The following is an 18,375-nucleotide window of genomic DNA, read 5'->3' as shown; positions in this document are numbered from 1 at the left end:
ACGTTTCTTTGGGATTAGTGACCCCTGTCTAGATCCCCTGTTGCATTGTGAATGGCTGCTGTTACTGACTCTCTGCCCTCTCCTCTCTCTTCTCTCTCAGTGTGTGGCAGCACATAGACTGCATGGGGATCGACAGGCAGCACATTCCTGAGACGTACCTGTGTGAGCGCTGTCAGCCGCGCATCCTGGACAGAGACCGGGCCATCGTGCTGCAGACCCGGAAGAGGGAGAACATGTCCGGTGAGTGGAGAGATGGTGAGATATACCTTTTCCAGTCCCTCCCAGTGCGCTCCAGTAAACAGCTCTCAGATCAGATGGCAGTGTGATGAAGGCTGTGTAAGTCAGGCTGCTCTGCTCACTACTGCAGCCTCTTCCCCCTGTGGGTCTGGAGAGACCCAGGCCACAAATCAAATCACATTTTATTTGTCACATGCGCCGAATATAACAGGTAGACCTTAATGTGAAATGCTTACTTACAAGCCCTTAACCAACAATGCAGTTCAAGAAAGAGTTAAGAAAATATTTACTGAAATAAAGTAAAAAAATGTAATAAAAGTAACACAATAAAATAACAATAACGAGGCTATATACAGGGGGTGCTGGGGTACAGGTTAGTCAAGGTAATTTGTACTTGGTTTTTACCCTAGCACTACACAGCTGATTCAAATAATCAAAGCTTGATGCTGAGTTGGTTATTTGAATTAGCTGTGTAGTGCTAGAGCAAGAAACAAAATGTACACGGCCCCCAGGACCACATTTCTGATTTGGCTGCACACTGACACCTGCTGGTCACATTGAGTAATACTACATTGCAGACATTTAGAATGGCAGACTGCTATGGAAAATCTTGTTTTTTTAAATAAGTTGTCTAAATAGGTTAGAACCAGGAACACTTTGCTTTGGTTGGACCCTCTGTACAAGATGCCCAAATAAACCTTTATTACCAATGCTTTATTAAGGCATACCGGTATGTATCTCTGCAGACGGGGACACCAGTGCCACAGAGAGTGGGGACGAGGTGCCGCTGGAGTTGTACACGGCCTTTCAGCACACGCCCACCAGCATCACACTCACCACCGGCCGCCTGGCGGGCAACAAGCAGGCCGACAAGAAACGCAAGAGGAGCGGAGACAAGGAGCCTGTCGCCTCCTCGGCCCGAGCCAAGAAGGTCTGTGTTCAAACATCCATTCAATCCTATTGACACTCAATAGTTTCTTATCTTGACCCCAACTGTACCTCTGAGCGTTACATGTATTTGTATGTGGAGCAACTCACCCCCCAAAAAGTTTTGGCATGTTTATTTGAACAGAAATCTGTCAATTTGTTATGCACTCTGTAACGCTCTTAAACGGATGGTAAACCTTGTTGTTTTATGCTGTCTGCTTACCGGAGTCTGTTGTCTAACAGGCGTTCCGCGAGGGCTCCAGGAAGTCCTCCAGAGTGAAGGGTGGAGCTCCAGAAATGGAGCCCGGGGAGCACCCGTCTCTGTGGGAGAACAAGATGAAGGCTTGGATGGAGGCCTATGAGGATGCCGGCAGCAACCAGTACAGCGAGGACGTCCAGATCCTGCTCCGCGTCAAGGAGGCCGGCGACGGCAAGACCCTGGCCTACAACACACACACGGCCACCTTCAAACCGCCCGTGGAGGTAGCTGGAACCGACACAGTGACCTACAAACATTTGTCCTCAAATTGCCTGAGCAGGCAGCATACACACAGTTTGTACACACATATTGCCTCTGCAAATATCAGTGTCAGCCAGCCTCTTTCCTCATGTCCTGTTGTCTCTCCCCTCTCCAGAGCCAGGTTCAGAAGAACAAGAAGATCCTGAAGGCAGTGAGGGACTTGGCTCCAGACTCCCTCATCATAGAGTACAGGGGCAAGTTCATGCTGCGACAGCAGTTTGAGGCCAACGGATGCTTCTTCAAGAGGTGAGGTCCCGTCTGGTGGAAACCTGAGCTCAAGTAGAATCCTCAGCTCAAATTTAAAAGTGGAATTCTACTCCTTTTCATAGTCGTTTGTCTGAGACATTTGAGAGGTAGAGGGAGGAAGCGATAGAAGGAAGGGGTGTGTTTGTTGTGGTCCTTCCTTGGCAGTGGGCAGTGAAGTCCCTCACTCTCTTTCTCAGCTCCTGTTGAGCTCCTGGCTATCTTCCCCTGGTCACCATATGGACATCCCCATTCTGTTACTATGTTTGTGCCCAGCACTGCATTTCATTCCTCTCTCTCTCTCTCTCTCTCCAGGCCATACCCCTTTGTGTTGTTCTACTCAAAGTTTGACGGGCTGGAGATGTGTGTGGACGCCCGCAGCTTTGGCAACGAGGCCCGCTTCATCCGACGCTCCTGCACCCCCAACTCTGAGGTGAGTGGCCAATCGCAGACCACGATACAAAATCTACGGCTCTAAACCCTGACCACACCCCCCAGAGCCACTAACTTCAACTTAATGTAACCTCATGAGTTTCAAGAGGTGTCTCTCTCTCTCTCTCCCCTTTTCTCCACCTCTCTGTCTGTCTCTGTCTCAGGTGCGACATGTCATAGAGGATGGTATGCTCCATTTGTACATTTACTCTTTGAGGTCCATCAGCAAAGGCACCGAGATCACCATAGGCTTCGACTATGACTATGGCTGCTGGTAAGCAGGGTGGAATTGATCACCTAGTATCGCACATACATACACACAATATATATATATATATATCTCAGCAAAAAAAGAAACGTCCTCTCACTGTCAACTGTGTTTATTTTCAGCAAACTTAACATGTGTAAATATTTATATGAACATAAGATTCAACAACTGAGACATAAACTGAACAAGTTCCACAGACATGTGACTAACAGAAATTGAATAATGTGTCCCTGAACAAAGGGGGGGTCAAAATCAAAAGTAACAGTCAGTATCTGGTGTGGCCACCAGCTGCATTAAGTACTGCATCTCCTCCTCATGGACTACACCAGATTTGCCAGTTATTGCTGTGAGATGTTACCCCACTCTTCCACCAAGGCACCTGCAAGTTTCCAGACATTTCTGGGGGAAATGGCCCTAGCCCTCACCCTCTGATCCAACAGGTCCCAGACGTGCTCAATGGAATTGAGATCCGGGCTCTTCGCTGATATTCTTGTCTTGCAGGAAATCACGCACAGAACGAGCAGTACGGCTGGTAGAATTGTCATGCTGGAGGGTCATGTCAGGATGAGCCCGCAGGAAGGGTGTCACATGAGGGAGGAGGATGTCTTCCCTGTTACGCACAGCGTTGAGATTGCCTGCAATGACAACAAGCTCAGTCCGATGATGCTGTGACACACCGCCCCAGACCATGACGGACCCTCCACCTCCAAATCGATCCCATTCCAGAGTACAGGCCTCGGTGTAACACTCGTCAGTGAAGAGCACTTTTTGACAGTCCTGTCTGGTCCAGCGACGCTGGGTTTGTGCCCATAGGCGACGTTGTTGCCGGTGATGTCTGGTGAGGACCTGCCTTACAGCAGGCCTACCAGCCCTCAGTCCAGCCTCTCTCACCCTATTGCGGACAGTTTGAGCACTGATGGAGGGATTGTGTGTTCCTGGTGTAACTCGGGCAGTTGTTGTTGCCATCCTGTACCTGTCCCGTAGGTGTGATGTTCGGATGTACCGATCCTGTGCAGGTGTTGTTACACGTGGTCTCCCACTGCGAGGACAATCAGCTGTCCATCCTGTCTCCCTGTAGTGCTGTCTTAGGCGTCTCACAGTACGGACATTGCAATTTATTGGCCTTGCCACATCTGCAGTCCTTATGCCTCCTTGCAGCATGCCTAAGGCACGTTCACGCAGATAAGCAGGGACCCTGGACATCTTTCTTTTGGTGTTTTTCAGAATCAGTAGAAAGGCCTCTTTAGTGTCCTAAGTTTACATAACTGTGACCTTAATTGCCTACCGTCTGTAAGCTGTTAGTGTCTTAACGACCGTTCCACAGGTGCATGTTCATTAATTGTTTATGGGTCATTGAACAAGCATGGGAAACAGTGTTTAAAACTTCTTATGGACAACATCCGGTGAAATTGCAGAGCGCCAAATTCAAATTAAATTACTATAAATATTTAACTTTCATAAAATCACAAGTGCAATACATCAAAATAAAGCTTATCTTGTTCTTAATCCAGCCACCGTGTCAGATTTCGAAAATACTTTACTGCGAAAGCATAACATGCGATTATCTGAGGACTGCGCTCAGCACACAAAACATTAAACAGTAAGTAACCAGCCAAGTAGAGGAGTAACAAAAGTCAGAAATAGCGATAAAATTAATCACTTACCTTTGATCTTCATATGGTTGCACTCACAAGACTCCCAGTTACCCAATAAATGTTTGTTTTATTTGAAAAAGTCTCTCTTTATATCCAAAAACCTCAGTTTTGTTAGCTCTTTTTGTTCAGTAATCCATTGGAACAAAGCGCGGTCACAGCAGGTAGACGAAAAATCTAAAAAGTACCATAAAAGTTCGTAGAAACATGTCAAACGATGTTTATAATCAATCCTCAGGTTGTTTTTGTCATAAATAATCAATCATATTTCAACCGGACAATAGCTTCATCAAAAGAAAAGGAAAAACACGAAAGGCATGCTCCCGGTCACGCGCTGGACTCATGTCTGGAAATTTCCACTGTCCTCTCATTGAAAGTGGTGTTTCTCCCTAATTTTTCAGAGTTAAAGCCTGAAACAATGCCTAAAGACTGGCCACATGTAGTGGAAGCCATAGGGATCGTGAACTGGGTCATAAGTCTTTGTATGGTGGATAGGCTTTCAATGGAAAAACAGCCATTTCAAAATAATTATATGTATATCCTAGCTTCTGGGCCTGAGTAGCAGGCAGTTTACTTTGGGCACGCTTTTCATCCAAAATTCCGAATGCTGCCCCCTATCCCAAAAAAGTTAAACCCTTTACAATGAAGATCTGTGAAGTTATTTGTATATTTACGAATTATCTTTGAAAGACAGGGTCCTGAAAAGGGGACATTTCTTTTTTTGCTGAGTTTATATATACACACGACAAGATTGGTCAACCTCAACCATGTTGTCTTCCTACCTTTTTTGTCCCCCTCTCTCTTTCTCCCTCGATCCTTCCACCCCTCTCTCTCTTTCCGTCTTCCCCCCTTCTCACTCTCTCTTCTCCCCTCTCTGTAGTAAATACAAGGTGGACTGTGCATGTGTGAGGGGGAACCCAGAGTGCCCGGTGCTGAAGCACAACCTGGAGCCCACCGAGAACCTAGAGGCCAGCAGCCGCCGGCGGGGCCGCAAGGACAAGGAGCCCATGATGCAGAGAGGGGACCACCTGGACCTGGGCCAGAATCAGAACATGACCCTGGACTGTGACGGCAGGGCCAAGGGCCTGGGGGCCGACGGCAAGCAGAGGAAGCTATCACCCCTCCGCCTCTCCATCTCCAACAACCAGGTAAGATTTCCCTGGCAACACAACTCACCTCAATCCATCGCACGCACCCCCTATCCCCATCACCGCACGCTCCCCCTATCCCCGTCACCGCACGCTCCCCCGTCACCGCACGCTCCCCCCCGTCCCCCATCACCGCACGCTCCCCCCCATCACCGCACGCTCCCCCCCGTCCCCCATCACCGCACGCTCCCCCCGCCACCGCACGCTCCCCCCGCCACCGCACGCTCCCCCCGCCACCGCACGCTCCCCCCCATCACCGCACGCTCCCCCCATCACCATCACACGCAGCCCCCCCCGTCCTCATCACACGCAGCCCCCCCCGTCCTCATCACACGCAGCCCCCCCGTCCTCATCACACGCAGCCCCCCCCCCGTCCTCATCACACGCAGCCCCTCCCCCATCCTCATCACACACAGCCGCCCCCGTCCCCATCACACGCAGCCCCCGGTCCCCATCACACGCAGCCCCCCCGTCCTCATCACACGCAGCCCCTCCCCCCGTCCTCATCACACGCAGCCCCTCCCCCCGTCCTCATCACACGCAGCCCCTCCCCCCGTCCCCATCACACACAGCCGCCTCCCCGTCCCCATCACACGCAGCCCCCCCCCCCCGTCCTCATCACACGCAGCCCCTCCCCCCGTCCCCATCACACACAGCCGCCTCCCCGGTCCCCATCACACGCAGCCCCCGTATCACACACAGCCCCCCCCATCACACACAGCCCCCCCCCGCCTCATCACACACAGCCCCCCGTCCCCGTCCTCATCACACACAGCCCCCGTCCCCATCACATACCCTTCACCCACTCCCACTTCTCCATCACTCTCTCTGTGATGGATTGCCCCATAGGAGTCTATAAGTTGGCTTTCCCCTTAAAGACCATTGTGTTATCATATTTAGCTTGTTTTCCATTTAGTTAGCGTCCAATGTCCATGCGTGTAGCCGTTTTTCAATGTTTCTGTTATATTTGCTGCGTTTCTGTTTTATTTGTGTTATCCATTAGTAGACTACTTGTATTCCTTTATCATCCATCTTGGTTCCCCCTCTCCCTGGCCCAAAGCCCACTCCTACACCCAGCCATCTCTCACCATGCCGTGTCACGCTAGTGGCAGATGAGACATGCTGTCACACTGTGTCCTGCTGCAGTAGCTCCTGAATGCACCACTAGGCATCCCTCTACTCAGTGTTACACACAGAGAAAGCCCTCTGTCTCTACGGTGGTCCCCAACGTTGTGTTCACTAGATGAAACTGAGAGGAACAATCTGAACCTGTCCAGTAAGAAATGTCTGTCCTATTCCATTGCAAAACATTTTGTTGCGTTGTCTAATAACCCCAGGCCATAGGTCTGATCGGCAAGCATGTTGCTTCTGTGGTAGGGACTGCTAGTTCCCTTTTTAAGGACTGATCTGAGGGAAGCACACAGAAGCATGGTTTATGGAGACTGGTTAGACTGATGTATGGTCTAGAACAGGCCTGGGCAACTCCAGTCCTCATGGGACTGATATGGTGTCACACTTTCCCCCCAGCTAACACACCTGCCTCCAATAATCAACTAATCGTGATCTTCAGTTTAGAATGCAATTAGTTTAAATCAAGTGTGTTTGCTAAAGATGGGGGAGAAGTGTGCCACCAATCAGGCCCCCGAGGACTGGAGTTGCTCAGGCCTGGTCTAGAATGAGGAACGGTGAAGAGAGGCTCTGACGTCAGAGATGAAGTGCGAGGCATCTCTATCGGAACAACACGCACAAACCATGAACTGAACACGCTGAATAGGGAAGCTGTCCACATCTGTCATTGTGCGCAAACAGACCTTCGTGTACCACGAGCCACAACTTGACATATGACAGGGTAGTTGTTGGCGACTGGGTAGTTGTTGTTGGCGACTGGGTAGTTGTTGTTGGCGACTGGGTAGTTGTTGTTGGCGACTGGGTAGTTGTTGTTGGCGACTGGGTAGTTGTTGTTGGCGACTGGGTAGTTGTTGTTGGCGACTGGGTAGTTGTAGTTGTTGGCGACTGGGTAGTTGTAGTTGTTGGCGACTGGGTAGTTGTAGTTGTTGGCGACTGGGTAGTTGTAGTTGTTGGCGACTGGGTAGTTGTAGTTGTTGGCGACTGGGTAGTTGTAGTTGTTGGCGACTGGGTAGTTGTAGTTGTTGGCGACTGGGTAGTTGTAGTTGTTGGCGACTGGGTAGTTGTAGTTGTTGGCGACTGGGTAGTTGTAGTTGTTGGCGACTGGGTAGTTGTAGTTGTTGGCGACTGGGTGGTTGTAGTTGTTGGCGACTGGGTGGTTGTAGTTGTTGGCGACTGGGTGGTTGTAGTTGTTGGCGACTGGGTAGTTGTAGTTGTTGGCGACTGGGTGGTTGTAGTTGTTGGCGACTGGGTAGTTGTAGTTGTTGGCGACTGGGTGGTTGTAGTTGTTGGCGACTGGGTGGTTGTAGTTGTTGGCGACTGGGTGGTTGTAGTTGTTGGCGACTGGGTGGTTGTTGTTGTTGGCGACTGGGTGGTTGTTGTTGTTGTTGGCGACTGGGTGGTTGTTGTTGTTGTTGGCGACTGGGTGGTTGTTGTTGTTGTTGGCGACTGGGTGGTTGTTGTTGTTGTTGGCGACTGGGTGTGTTGTTGTTGGCGACTGGGTGGTTGTTGTTGGCGACTGGGTAGTTGTTGTTGTTGTTGTTGTTGGCGACTGGGTAGTTGTTGTTGTTGTTGGCGACTGGGTAGTTGTTGGGAGTGGGCTCAAAACAATATATCACAAGGCACTACAGAAGTGAGCCTGGTCTCTCGCTCCTCTTTGATAAGGGGTACGATTGCATTTCGCTGTTATTCTGACTGCCTAGGACCGAATATAAGCTCTGAGCAAGTTTGTGCACAGACAAAACCACAACGTCCCCAGTCAGTGCCCCCAACTGTCACTCTCCCCCAGACCCCCCCTTCCCCCCCCACCTACCACCTCACTACTCTAGACCCTGTAGTCTGTAGCCAGACTGCCTGTGGTTGGTCAGTGCCATGATAAAGCGCCTCTCCCCCTCTAACAGGATCCTACAGAGTTAGAGGGTGTAGAAGACCAGCCTGATCACTCCGTTAACAGTGAAGTAGAGATGGAGTCAGAGGAGACCATTGCAGAGAGAAAGAGGAAGATGGTAAGTTCCGTGAGCCAGGGCTGCAGCGCGCCCTGCTGTGTGCAGCCCATAACCCCCCCCCATAGGAAAAAGCTCATCCTTGCTGGTATGGGTCACTGTTTGTGTGGTGGTGGTTTCCCCACGACCCCCCCCCCGCTTCTGCTGCTGTCTCTGCCTCATCCTGTTGCTGTGTAGTCTAGCCCGCCCCCCCCCTGCTCTCTGTCGCTCACTCACTTCCTCTGGCAGAGCCCTCACACTGAGGCTCTGTGTTTTGGTCATCATTATACATATTTTCCTCATTTATTTAATAGTTAATTTGCTAAACCATCACACATTGCACCATTCCGGGCCCTCCAGAGCCACAGGCCCCCCCTACCCCCTCCTCCTCCCCTCTTATTAGCTGAGTAAACAAGAGCCCTAGCCTCAACACACGTAAGCACTGGAACACTCCCTGTGTGTCTGAGTATGACCCTCACGTACAGAATTGGCCAACTGTTTTGAAATGACCAATTACTCTCCTCTCCCCTGCTAAAGCGCTCTGGTGACCCAGAGAGTTGGGCTCACACACACTCTGGCACGCTCTCCCTCTTTCATATATATACACACACACACACACACACTCTGGAAATTACCCTGCTGTCAGCTCCCTTTCACACGACGAGGCCCAAGCTGTAAAGCGCTGACTCATCGTTCTGGCCAATGGACTGGCTTGCTCTCTGCTAAATAGCCCTGGGGGGGGGGGGACACTTCTCTGTTGCCAGGGCCTTATTGAGTCTGGGACATCCAATGGCCTGCCTCCCTCCAAGGGAAGCTGCAAGCTGGTCCAGGAGGAGGAACCCTCCCCTCTACTGTGGAAGAAAGAGCTTCTGGATGCACTGTCGCCCTCTGACGTAACTGTCGCCCTCTGACGTAACTGTCGCCCTCTGACGTAACTGTCGCCCTCTGACGTAACTGTCGCCCTCTGACGTGAGTGTCTGTCGCCCTCTGACGTGAGTGTCTGTCGCCCTCTGACGTGAGTGTCTGTCGCCCTCTGACGTGAGTGTCTGTCGCCCTCTGACGTGAGTGTCTGTCGCCCTCTGACGTGAGTGTCTGTCGCCCTCTGACGTGAGTGTCTGTCGCCCTCTGACGTGAGTGTCTGTCGCCCTCTGACGTGAGTGTCTGTCGCCCTCTGACGTGAGTGTCTGTCGCCCTCTGACGTGAGTGTCTGTCGCCCTCTGACGTGAGTGTCTGTCGCCCTCTGACGTGAGTGTCTGTCGCCCTCTGACGTGAGTGTCTGTCGCCCTCTGACGTGAGTGTCTGTCGCCCTCTGACGTGAGTGTCTGTCGCCCTCTGACGTGAGTAACTGTCGCCCTCTGGCGTGAGTAACTGTCGCCCTCTGGCGTGAGTAACTGTCGCCCTCTGGCGTGAGTAACTGTCGCCCTCTGGCGTGAGTAACCGTCGCCCTCTGGCGTGAGTAACTGTCGCCCTCTGGCGTGAGTAACTGTCGCCCTCTGGCGTGAGTAACTGTCGCCCTCTGGCGTGAGTAACTGTCGCCCTCTGGCGTGAGTAACTGTCGCCCTCTGGCGTGAGTAACCGTCGCCCTCTGGCGTGAGTAACCGTCGCCCTCTGGCGTGAGTAACCGTCGCCCTCTGGCGTGAGTAACCGTCGCCCCCTGGCGTGCGGGCGTAACCGTCGCCCCCTGGCGTGCGGGCGTAACCGTCGCCCCCTGGCGTGCGGGCGTAACCGTCGCCCCCTGGCGTGCGGGCGTAACCGTCGCCCTCTGGTCTGGTGTATGTACGGTGTTCAACCACACATCCACAACAATGCCCTGTCCCCATGGGCTCCTAACACTGGTGATGTCTGTGTGTTAGGCATGGTATGTCTCCCACACTCATGTTAAAGATACAGACACGGCATGGAACACACAGTTAATATGTTGAAGGTTGCACTAAGGTCTGGTTTGGGTGTTGCAGATGGTATGCAGTTGCTTGTCATCGATCTTGGTGAAAGTTGGTGATTGGGTTGGTTGCTATTGTCTTTGTTTTCTTTCCATGTGTCGTGGGTTCAGTATGTGGTTTATGACACTGTGGTGAGGTGGTGAACATGTGGCTGAGTTCCAGTGGTGGTGGGTTGTGTTGAAATCACTGTTCATTCATTCAGCCCAAATAAAGTCTTCCTACTGGATATGCTGGTGTAAGCAGACAAGGTGAAGAAGCCCTGACTTGACACGCGTCTACAGGCATAAGGCAGCCATTCTCCCTGTCTGCCCCTCTTCTCTCCCCTCTTTCATAACCCTGTAGTGGCCAGGTCACCTCTCCACACCCCCACCTGTCTCAGAGGATCCCTGAGGGTCGGCGACACACCCCTAGAGTGGGGAACCGTGGTGGAGTGTGTATGTTCTATGTGTGTTATTGGGGGGGGGCCGGGCCTCTTGTCTTCTAAACCAGGCTGTCTCTCTGTAAACCATTCAGGCCAGCCCAGCGGAGGAGTCCCATCTGCAAGGCGTGGGGGCCTCCAGCTGTCTGGGACTGAGTAAACCGGAGGTAAACCTGACCCACCAACCCCCAAACATACCCCACTGCCTGCCTTCCCCTCCACCTCATAGGGGACCCCACTGACTGACAAACATACTAACCCCCCCCCACCTCCATCTGCTCTCCACTGACCGGCCCTGTGGCAGACCCCAGTGTGTCTCTGCTGCTGGGGGTGGTAAAACTAGTCTGGTGGGGGCAGCCGTGGTGTTATAAACCACACACCCTGAATGGTTTGGTAAGGGCTAATGTTACGTTCCCACCTCCCAGATTCAGTTAGTTTGGTCTCACATCAACAGGGTTTTTACTTGTTCCATCTCCATTGGTTTTTTCCCTCCACTGGAAGGGGAAATGGTGGTCCTTTTTCTGTCATTCTGCACCGCCGCTGTTTTTTTCTCTGCCAGCTAGCCAGCCAGACTGCCTCTTGCCTGTCCTGTGTTGCAATACGTGTCCCTCCCCCTCTAGGCCCAGTGGGGCAGGAGACTAGGCCACGTGGACTAACGCTTACCGCTCTGTCTTCCTCTCCTCTACAGACCCGTGAAGAGAGGAAGATGGAGGCCATCCTGCAGGCCTTTGCCCGCATGGAGAAGAGGGAGAAGAGGCGGGAGCAGGCCCTGGAGAAGATCGGCACCAAGTCAGAGGGGGGCATCAAGGAGGAGCCCCCTGCCACCCCCGAGGCCGACATGCAGTCTCCTGGTATCATGACGGTAAGTGATAGTTGACTCAACATGTTCTTTATGCCTGCACTCTCTCTGACACATTGGTTCCACCAGGTCGTTAGTATAAAAGAGGATGTTGTCAATAATCTGAAGGGTTAGCAGAAGGTGACTATAAACCCATCCAAAACTACGCTACTGTACTATCCTAACCCTGTCTCTCCCAGCCCCTGCTAGAGGTGAAGGAGGAGCCGGGTCTCAACAAGCCCACGCCGGCCAAGCTGCGAGGCAGCAAGCAGAGGAAGAGCTTCTCGCGGAGCCGCACCCACATCGGGCAGCAGCGGCGGCGAGCGCGCACCATCAGCACCTGCTCTGACATACCTCCTGGCTCGCCCGGGGAACTCCTGGACCCCCTGGCCAATGACAGCCCAGACGTAGAGGCTTCCAGGGACCCTGAACCAGAGGCCCTCTCCTCCCATGCCCCCGACACCAGCCCCCCTTACAGTGGCTCCCTGGCCCCTGACAGAAACCGCTCCGGGCAGAAGTACCCCAAAACTAAAAAGGTACCCTAGCCACTGCTCAGTGCTCACCCCTAAACACGTCTAGTCACTATTCTATTTAGACTAATAGGAATGTTCTATTCCTTCTAGTGAAATGTTACTCAATACTTTAGTCAAATGCAGTGTGCTTGTGATTAAGCTCTCTCGCTCTCTTTGTTTCTCTACAGCACTTAGTGAGTGAGTGGTGCGTCGACAAGCAGGAGCGGTCATTGCGGACCCCAGAGCCGGTCCCGGAGAGGCCCCTGAGGATCAGCAGCGACCCGGAGGTGCTGGCCACCCAGCTCAACGCCCTGCCCGGCATGGGCCCCAGCCCACATGTCTACAGCACGCCCAAACACTACGTCCGCTTCTCCTCACCCTTCCTGGCCAACCGCAGCCCCACCACCCCTGGGGTGCCCACCGGACGCCGGCGTTCCCGCGAGCTGCCCGACACGCCGCCCACCTCAGGCTCCTGCAAGAAGGTATGTTGTTCACCAGCTCACAGGGGAATGGAGAGAGTGTTAACTGTCAGGTATAGCTGCAGGGCAGAGGGACAGGCTGACGGGGTTAACCGGCAGAGGGACAGGCTGACGGGGTTAGGTTTTCTAAGAGACTTAGGTTTTCTAAGATGTAGCTGCCTTGGAGATCAGTGAATGTGATTTGTATTTGTGGTTGACATGTCTAAGTCCTCTCCCTCCCTGTCTTCTCCCACAGCGCTGGCTGAAGCAGGCTCTAGAGGAGGAGACCACCACCCCTCCACCCACCCTGGTCATGCCCAGCGAGGGCCCTCTCAGCCCCCCTATCAACGGGGACTCTGACAGCCCCCTCCCCTACAACGGCAGCTGCACCTTGCCAGGTGAGGACTCAGGAATGTGTTTCTCATCACTTAGAAGTGTGCAAGACTTGTCTGTTGTCTTGTATGCAAGACTTGTCTGGTTTTTTGCATGTGAGTAACCCTTCCTCTCTCTCTCTCTCTGTGTGTGTGTGTGTGATAGAGTTGCCCACTCCTCTGAAGAAGCGGCGCCTGGGTCTGTGTCCGCTGGATGCCTGCATGTCAGAGAGCTCCACCCCTTACGGCTCTCCCTGCGCCACGCCAACCCGGGCCGACCTATCAGAGATTCCGGGTACACCCCTGCTGCTGGCCACGCCACCCCGCATCACCCGTACGGAGGAGCCGAGCCCCGAGCCTCTACCTAGCACCCCCACACACACACTCAGTGCCCCGCAGGAAGTAAGACACACACTCTCACCTACAAACACCCACACTCATAGAGGGAAGTGAACGATGTGTTAATATCCCTGTTCCTGTGTCCACAGAGCGAGTCTTCTCTGGACAGCTCACCAGAGGGCAGTCGCAGACCCAGCCCCCAAGAGGCTGAGTGGCCACCTTCGCTGCTCTCCTCCCCCTGTGTAGCGGTCAGGGCTCCCAGTCTGGACGCGTTGCCCCCCCACGAGGCCAAGACCAGCGCCCCCCTGAGCCCCCAGCCCCCCACCGCCGAGTCCCAGGACTGTGGGGGAGAGGAGGGGCCAGAGACGGAGGCCGAGGGCAGCAGCGAGGCCCCTTCTTCCTCCACAGATCCAGCCTCTTCCTCCCTCCTCCCCCCCTGGATGAAGAGTCCAGAGAGAGTGGGTCTGTCAGGGCCAGGGGGTCTGTCCTTCTCCCCCATCAACTCTAACCTGAGGGACCTTACCCCCTCACACACCCTGGAGCCCATCTTGGCCTTCAGGCCTGAGGCGGTGGCTGTGGCTGGGGCTGGTGTTGTGGCAGTGACAGTACCAGTACCCTTGGCAGCAGGACCCTTCACAGAGGCTGCAGGGTCTCTCTTCTACCCCTGCCCTGAGGAGGGGGGAACCCTGGCCTTCTCTCGTTCATTGAGTGGAGACAGCACCGGAGAGGGAGGGTCAGGACAGAATCCCCCACAGAAGAAAAAGGTGAGTTGCTATATTCTCTATTCAGCCTGCCCATTCAAGCTGTGTTACGGTTGCTGGACTGATAAAGGTATGTCTGTTTTCGTGTGATGTCATGTGTTTTCCCAGGTATCTTTGCTGGAGTACAGGAAACGTCAGCGCGAGGCGCGGCGCAGTGGCTCCAAAATGGAATGCGGCTCGCCTGTCTCTACAACACCTACCCTGGTGGAGATGATCCCTCTGCCCTTGGAGACCACCCAAGAGCCCCCACCCCTGGCTCCTGCTCCGGCCCAAGCCCCAGTGGCCCCTGCTGCAGTGGCCCCCACCTCGCCTGAGTCAAATACCCTCCAGCCCAGCGAGGACACAGAGCCCCCCGTCGAGGGGGAGAGAGAGGGGGGGAGAGGGACAGTGGACCTCGTCCACCTCGGTGGAGCAGGCAAGAGAGCGTGGCTACCACAGAGCCCTGTCGCTTAGTGACCACAGCAAGGACAAAGGTACACACACACACACACACACACACCACTTGGACATAACTTCTTTACTGATGGTAGTTTAATTGTAATAATGTGTGCTTGTTACAGATGGAGAGACCGAGGGCAGTGAGGCCCCAGTCAGAGATTGTTCATCTCCTAGCCTGCAGAGGACCCCAACCCACACGGTAAGAAACATTCTGCTTTCTGGCTCAAACAGTAGTGTGAAGTACATGCTGCTGCCAAACACAGCCATCACACAGCTTATAGTGTAGACCAGGGGTCAGCAAAGTTTTGATTTTAGTTTTTGGTCTGTAAAATTCTGCAAAAAATGTGTTTAATTCAGGAAATCTGTTCTCAAGTATTCCCACAAAGAATAAGAGACGTGATGGTGTCTCAATGTAATCAAGGTATGACATGATTGTTCTTTTCAAATACAATCTCTTTTTGTAGTCAGTTTGCAGTGTGCCCCCTGACCATTCGTTCCAACAAAGATCCTCCCGCGGCTGAATGTAGCTGCCTACCCCTGATGTAGGCTGTTATTGTTCATGACTTACCCGTTCCCTCGCTCAGTCTCTCTCTCCTCCCTAGCCGTGTTCTCCTGGTCCCATCAGCCCGTCCCAGCCTGGCAGTCGCCCAGTGAAGGAGGAGGAGAGTGACAGCCGGCCTCGGACCCCCTCCCAGGCCGCCCCACAGCAGCCCAGCAAGCCTGCCGTACCCAAGACAACCCACCTGACCCCCACCAAGCTGCACCCTGCTGCTCCCTCCCTCCTCCACTCCCCCAACCCCCAGGCCCAGGGCTCCCCTTACCGCAGCCAGAGGGCCTTCCTCTTTGCTCCTCCTCAGTCCCAGCCACAGGCTCAACCAGGGCCGCCCCCCTTCTCCCAGTACAGCCCACAGTCCGCTCCGCCTCCCCCTCCTCCACCAGCACCTCCAGCCTCAGCGGCCTACTTCCCCAGCCAGTCAGCCCCCGCCGTGGGATCCTTCCCTGGGTTCAAGCCTGCCGTGACGTCCCCATTCCCCCCTGGAGCCCAGCCCCTCCTGCAGACTCTTCCTCCCCACGCCCTGCACTACCAGAGCTCTACCACTCCCCCTCCTCCTCCCCCTCCCCCACCACAACACCCTGGGCCCGGCCCAGCCCTGCTGCACGTTAACCTGCAGCCTCCTCCTGTCCAGCAGCACCAGCTCCTCCTGACCACAGCCCCCCAATCCTCCCTCCCTCCCCCTCCGCCCCCTCCCCACAGGGCCAGACCCACCAGCTGCAGCAGCCCAGTGCCAGCACCCTCCTGTCACTCAACCATGGCCTGCCTCTTCCTCCACCCCCACCCCCTCCTCCTGCCTCCTCCACCGGTGTCCCCATGCAAGTGCAGGCCCCTCACCACTTTCAGAACTTGGGGGGCTTTCCAACCCCGCTGATGCACACCGGCGGCACAGCTAACCCCTCTGTGCCCCCCTCCACCTACCCCCCTCCCCACCAGCAGACTGGACTGCCCCCCCTCCTCCCCCTCCCCAGCAGCAGACTCAGCCGGCCCTGGCCGTGCCCACCGCCACTCAGATGCCCAGCGGAACACGTGGGGCCCCTGCGTCCCCCGCCCCCTTTCACAACGCTGGGTACCTGGGCACGGGGTGGCACTGACCGCCTCCATGCAGGCTTGGCCCTGCCAGCCCCTGTGAACTCACTCTGAGAGGAGCTTGACGACAGACCGACAGACAGCGGAACACAACAAGCAACAAAAGCTGTAAATATTTTCTATGTACCTGAACACATGGCCAATGGAAAAACAGGAGAACGTGGGATAAAGGGGTGCTTTTTAAAGGACAAACTGAAAACAAGGACTGTGAAACAATCTTATTAAGAGACTTTGTGTTTGAAATGAAGATGGACGATTCCCCCGGTGCTCATCCCACTCTCTCCGACGTCCCTCCCTCCCTCCGTTTTCTTTTCAATTTCCCTCCTGTGGCGGAGAGAGTGCCTGACCGTCTGTCTGTCTGTTTTGGACTTCTATTGTAAGGTCCCGCACTTTCTGTATCAATGTACATTCCAGCCTCCACCCCCCTTTGTCAGTTAGTCTGCCTTTCACTTCTTCCTCTCTTTGTCTATTGTCTTCTCTTCTACACCGTTTATTTGTTTTATCTAGTGGCTCATTATAGCAAACAGAAAGCTTTTTGTATAGAGAAAAAATACAGAGTTATTTTTATTCCTCTGTGTAACAAATATCTGTGCACCGCTGCAGTGATTCAGAAAATGCTCTTCTGGGAGACCGCTTCACTGCCCCAGGAGGCTGTGTGTGTGTGTGTGGGGAGGTGTATGGACTGTATGTGTGTGTCTGTGCTGTGTGTCAGTGGGAGAAAGGGGAGTGATAGTGTGAAAGGAGTGCAGTAGTCTTCTGAGGTAGCCAGAGTGAGGTCTCACCGGTAGGTAGGACGTTAGCGGTTTATTTTTCAATATCAATGGTTATTTGTAGAAATTGTAATTTAATGTATAGGTGGTTACTCCAGCTTTCTCCGGAAACAGGTTGTATATATTTGCTTCTTTTCTTTCCTATGCTTGTACAATTGGCTCCCATCCCATTTTGGAATCTGGTTGTAAATACGAGCGCTCTTCTTGGCAAAGATGAATGTTTCTGTGACAATAGCACTTTTTATTTAGTTTTTCCTCTCTGGACTATTCAGTGTAGTCTTTTTTATTATTTGTGTGTGTGTGTGAGTATGTTTGTGCAGAGGAGAGAGACTCAAACACTGCACTGGTTGGCTATTTTCATGGTTCATTATAATAAATCACTGTAATGACAGTTTTATACCACTGGTGGTGTTTTCTGTCTGTATGTTCTGTCTGTCTGGGAGAAGGAAGGCTGATATGTTGGCATCACTTTCAAACGGTTTAACGGATGCCTCCTACCTGACGTGGTTCTTGTTATCCGGGATCCTTGGGACGTCCCTACTCCATTGAAGTTACCGTTGAAAATGGTCAAGGAAAGGGTTAGGTAAGGATTATGGTTAAGTTTAGGGTAGGGATGTCCCAAGGAACCCCGGGTAGCACTAACCTACCTGACAAGCCACCAGCAAGCTGCCTGTCGCCTCCAAATAAAACTCCTGTGAAAACCAACTTCACCATATCATGGAACCATAGAGACCTGAACCATCTTCAGCATGTCCCCTGAGAATTCCTTTACCGAGTGAATTACCTTTCAGGTTTAAGGAACGTGTACCATCATGCCAGCAACAGATATGCCCATTAATGAATATTTCTTTAGTGGTTGCCTCCCATCTTACTTATCACAACAGATTGTAGACAGTAACATCAGGAGAGCAATAGTAACTGCATCTAATGAGTGCCTGCCTCTCTTCCTGACAGGGGTGCATGTTGGGTAGTGGTAGTTCATCACTGGTAAGCAGATGGTGCGACACACCTCTTTTTGATCTGGGATGCTGTGTGCATATCAATGCGGACACTCCGCTCTTGATGAACAATGATTAAGCAGCCTCTTCATGGTTACAAGTGCTCTCCTGTCCCCGTTATGCATGACTAACCAGCACAAATGAGCTTCACAACAACACACCACTCGTGGCTTTGGAGTGTTTCTCCCATGTTCACAAGGAGAGAATCCACAGTTCAGGGACATGTGGTCTAGAGAGGACATGTTTGACGAGAAGTCTGCAGTTCAATGCCTGGCCCGGTTCGTTTTGCATGGCCCGGTGCCCCGGGTGGGTGGAGTTTGCATATTTTAGATCATTCCATCGGTCCTTAAGTGAAT

At 53.1% G+C, this 18,375-nt stretch overlaps 1 protein-coding gene across 16 annotated transcripts in view; it reads left to right on the top strand.

The window, feature by feature from the left end:
• The window catches only part of LOC106576014 (inactive histone-lysine N-methyltransferase 2E), a 36,053-nt gene extending 20,635 nt beyond the window's left edge, over positions 1–15,418 (top strand). For 6 of the 16 annotated variants that reach the window (XM_045699954.1, XM_045699948.1, XM_045699953.1 and 3 more), the window contains 18 exons: positions 101–255; positions 960–1,168; positions 1,408–1,647; positions 1,800–1,930; positions 2,243–2,360; positions 2,524–2,633; positions 5,160–5,427; positions 8,454–8,558; positions 10,988–11,059; positions 11,581–11,754; positions 11,931–12,266; positions 12,431–12,724; positions 12,957–13,098; positions 13,238–13,473; positions 13,560–14,174; positions 14,280–14,644; positions 14,732–14,808; positions 15,194–15,335. In XM_045699954.1, the coding sequence (XP_045555910.1) occupies positions 101–255; positions 960–1,168; positions 1,408–1,647; positions 1,800–1,930; positions 2,243–2,360; positions 2,524–2,633; positions 5,160–5,427; positions 8,454–8,558; positions 10,988–11,059; positions 11,581–11,754; positions 11,931–12,266; positions 12,431–12,724; positions 12,957–13,098; positions 13,238–13,473; positions 13,560–14,174; positions 14,280–14,624 (3,550 nt within the window). In that variant the 3' untranslated portion in view covers positions 14,625–14,644; positions 14,732–14,808; positions 15,194–15,335. The other 10 variants (XM_045699960.1, XM_045699959.1, XM_045699949.1 and 7 more) reach the window with 9 other exon arrangements.
• The last annotated feature ends 2,957 nt before the right edge of the window (positions 15,419–18,375 follow it).

The sequence above is a fragment of the Salmo salar genome, chromosome ssa17, assembly GCF_905237065.1.
Source record: "Salmo salar chromosome ssa17, Ssal_v3.1, whole genome shotgun sequence".
NCBI lineage: Eukaryota > Metazoa > Chordata > Actinopteri > Salmoniformes > Salmonidae > Salmo > Salmo salar.
This window is presented reverse-complemented; position numbering and strand designations above follow the sequence as displayed.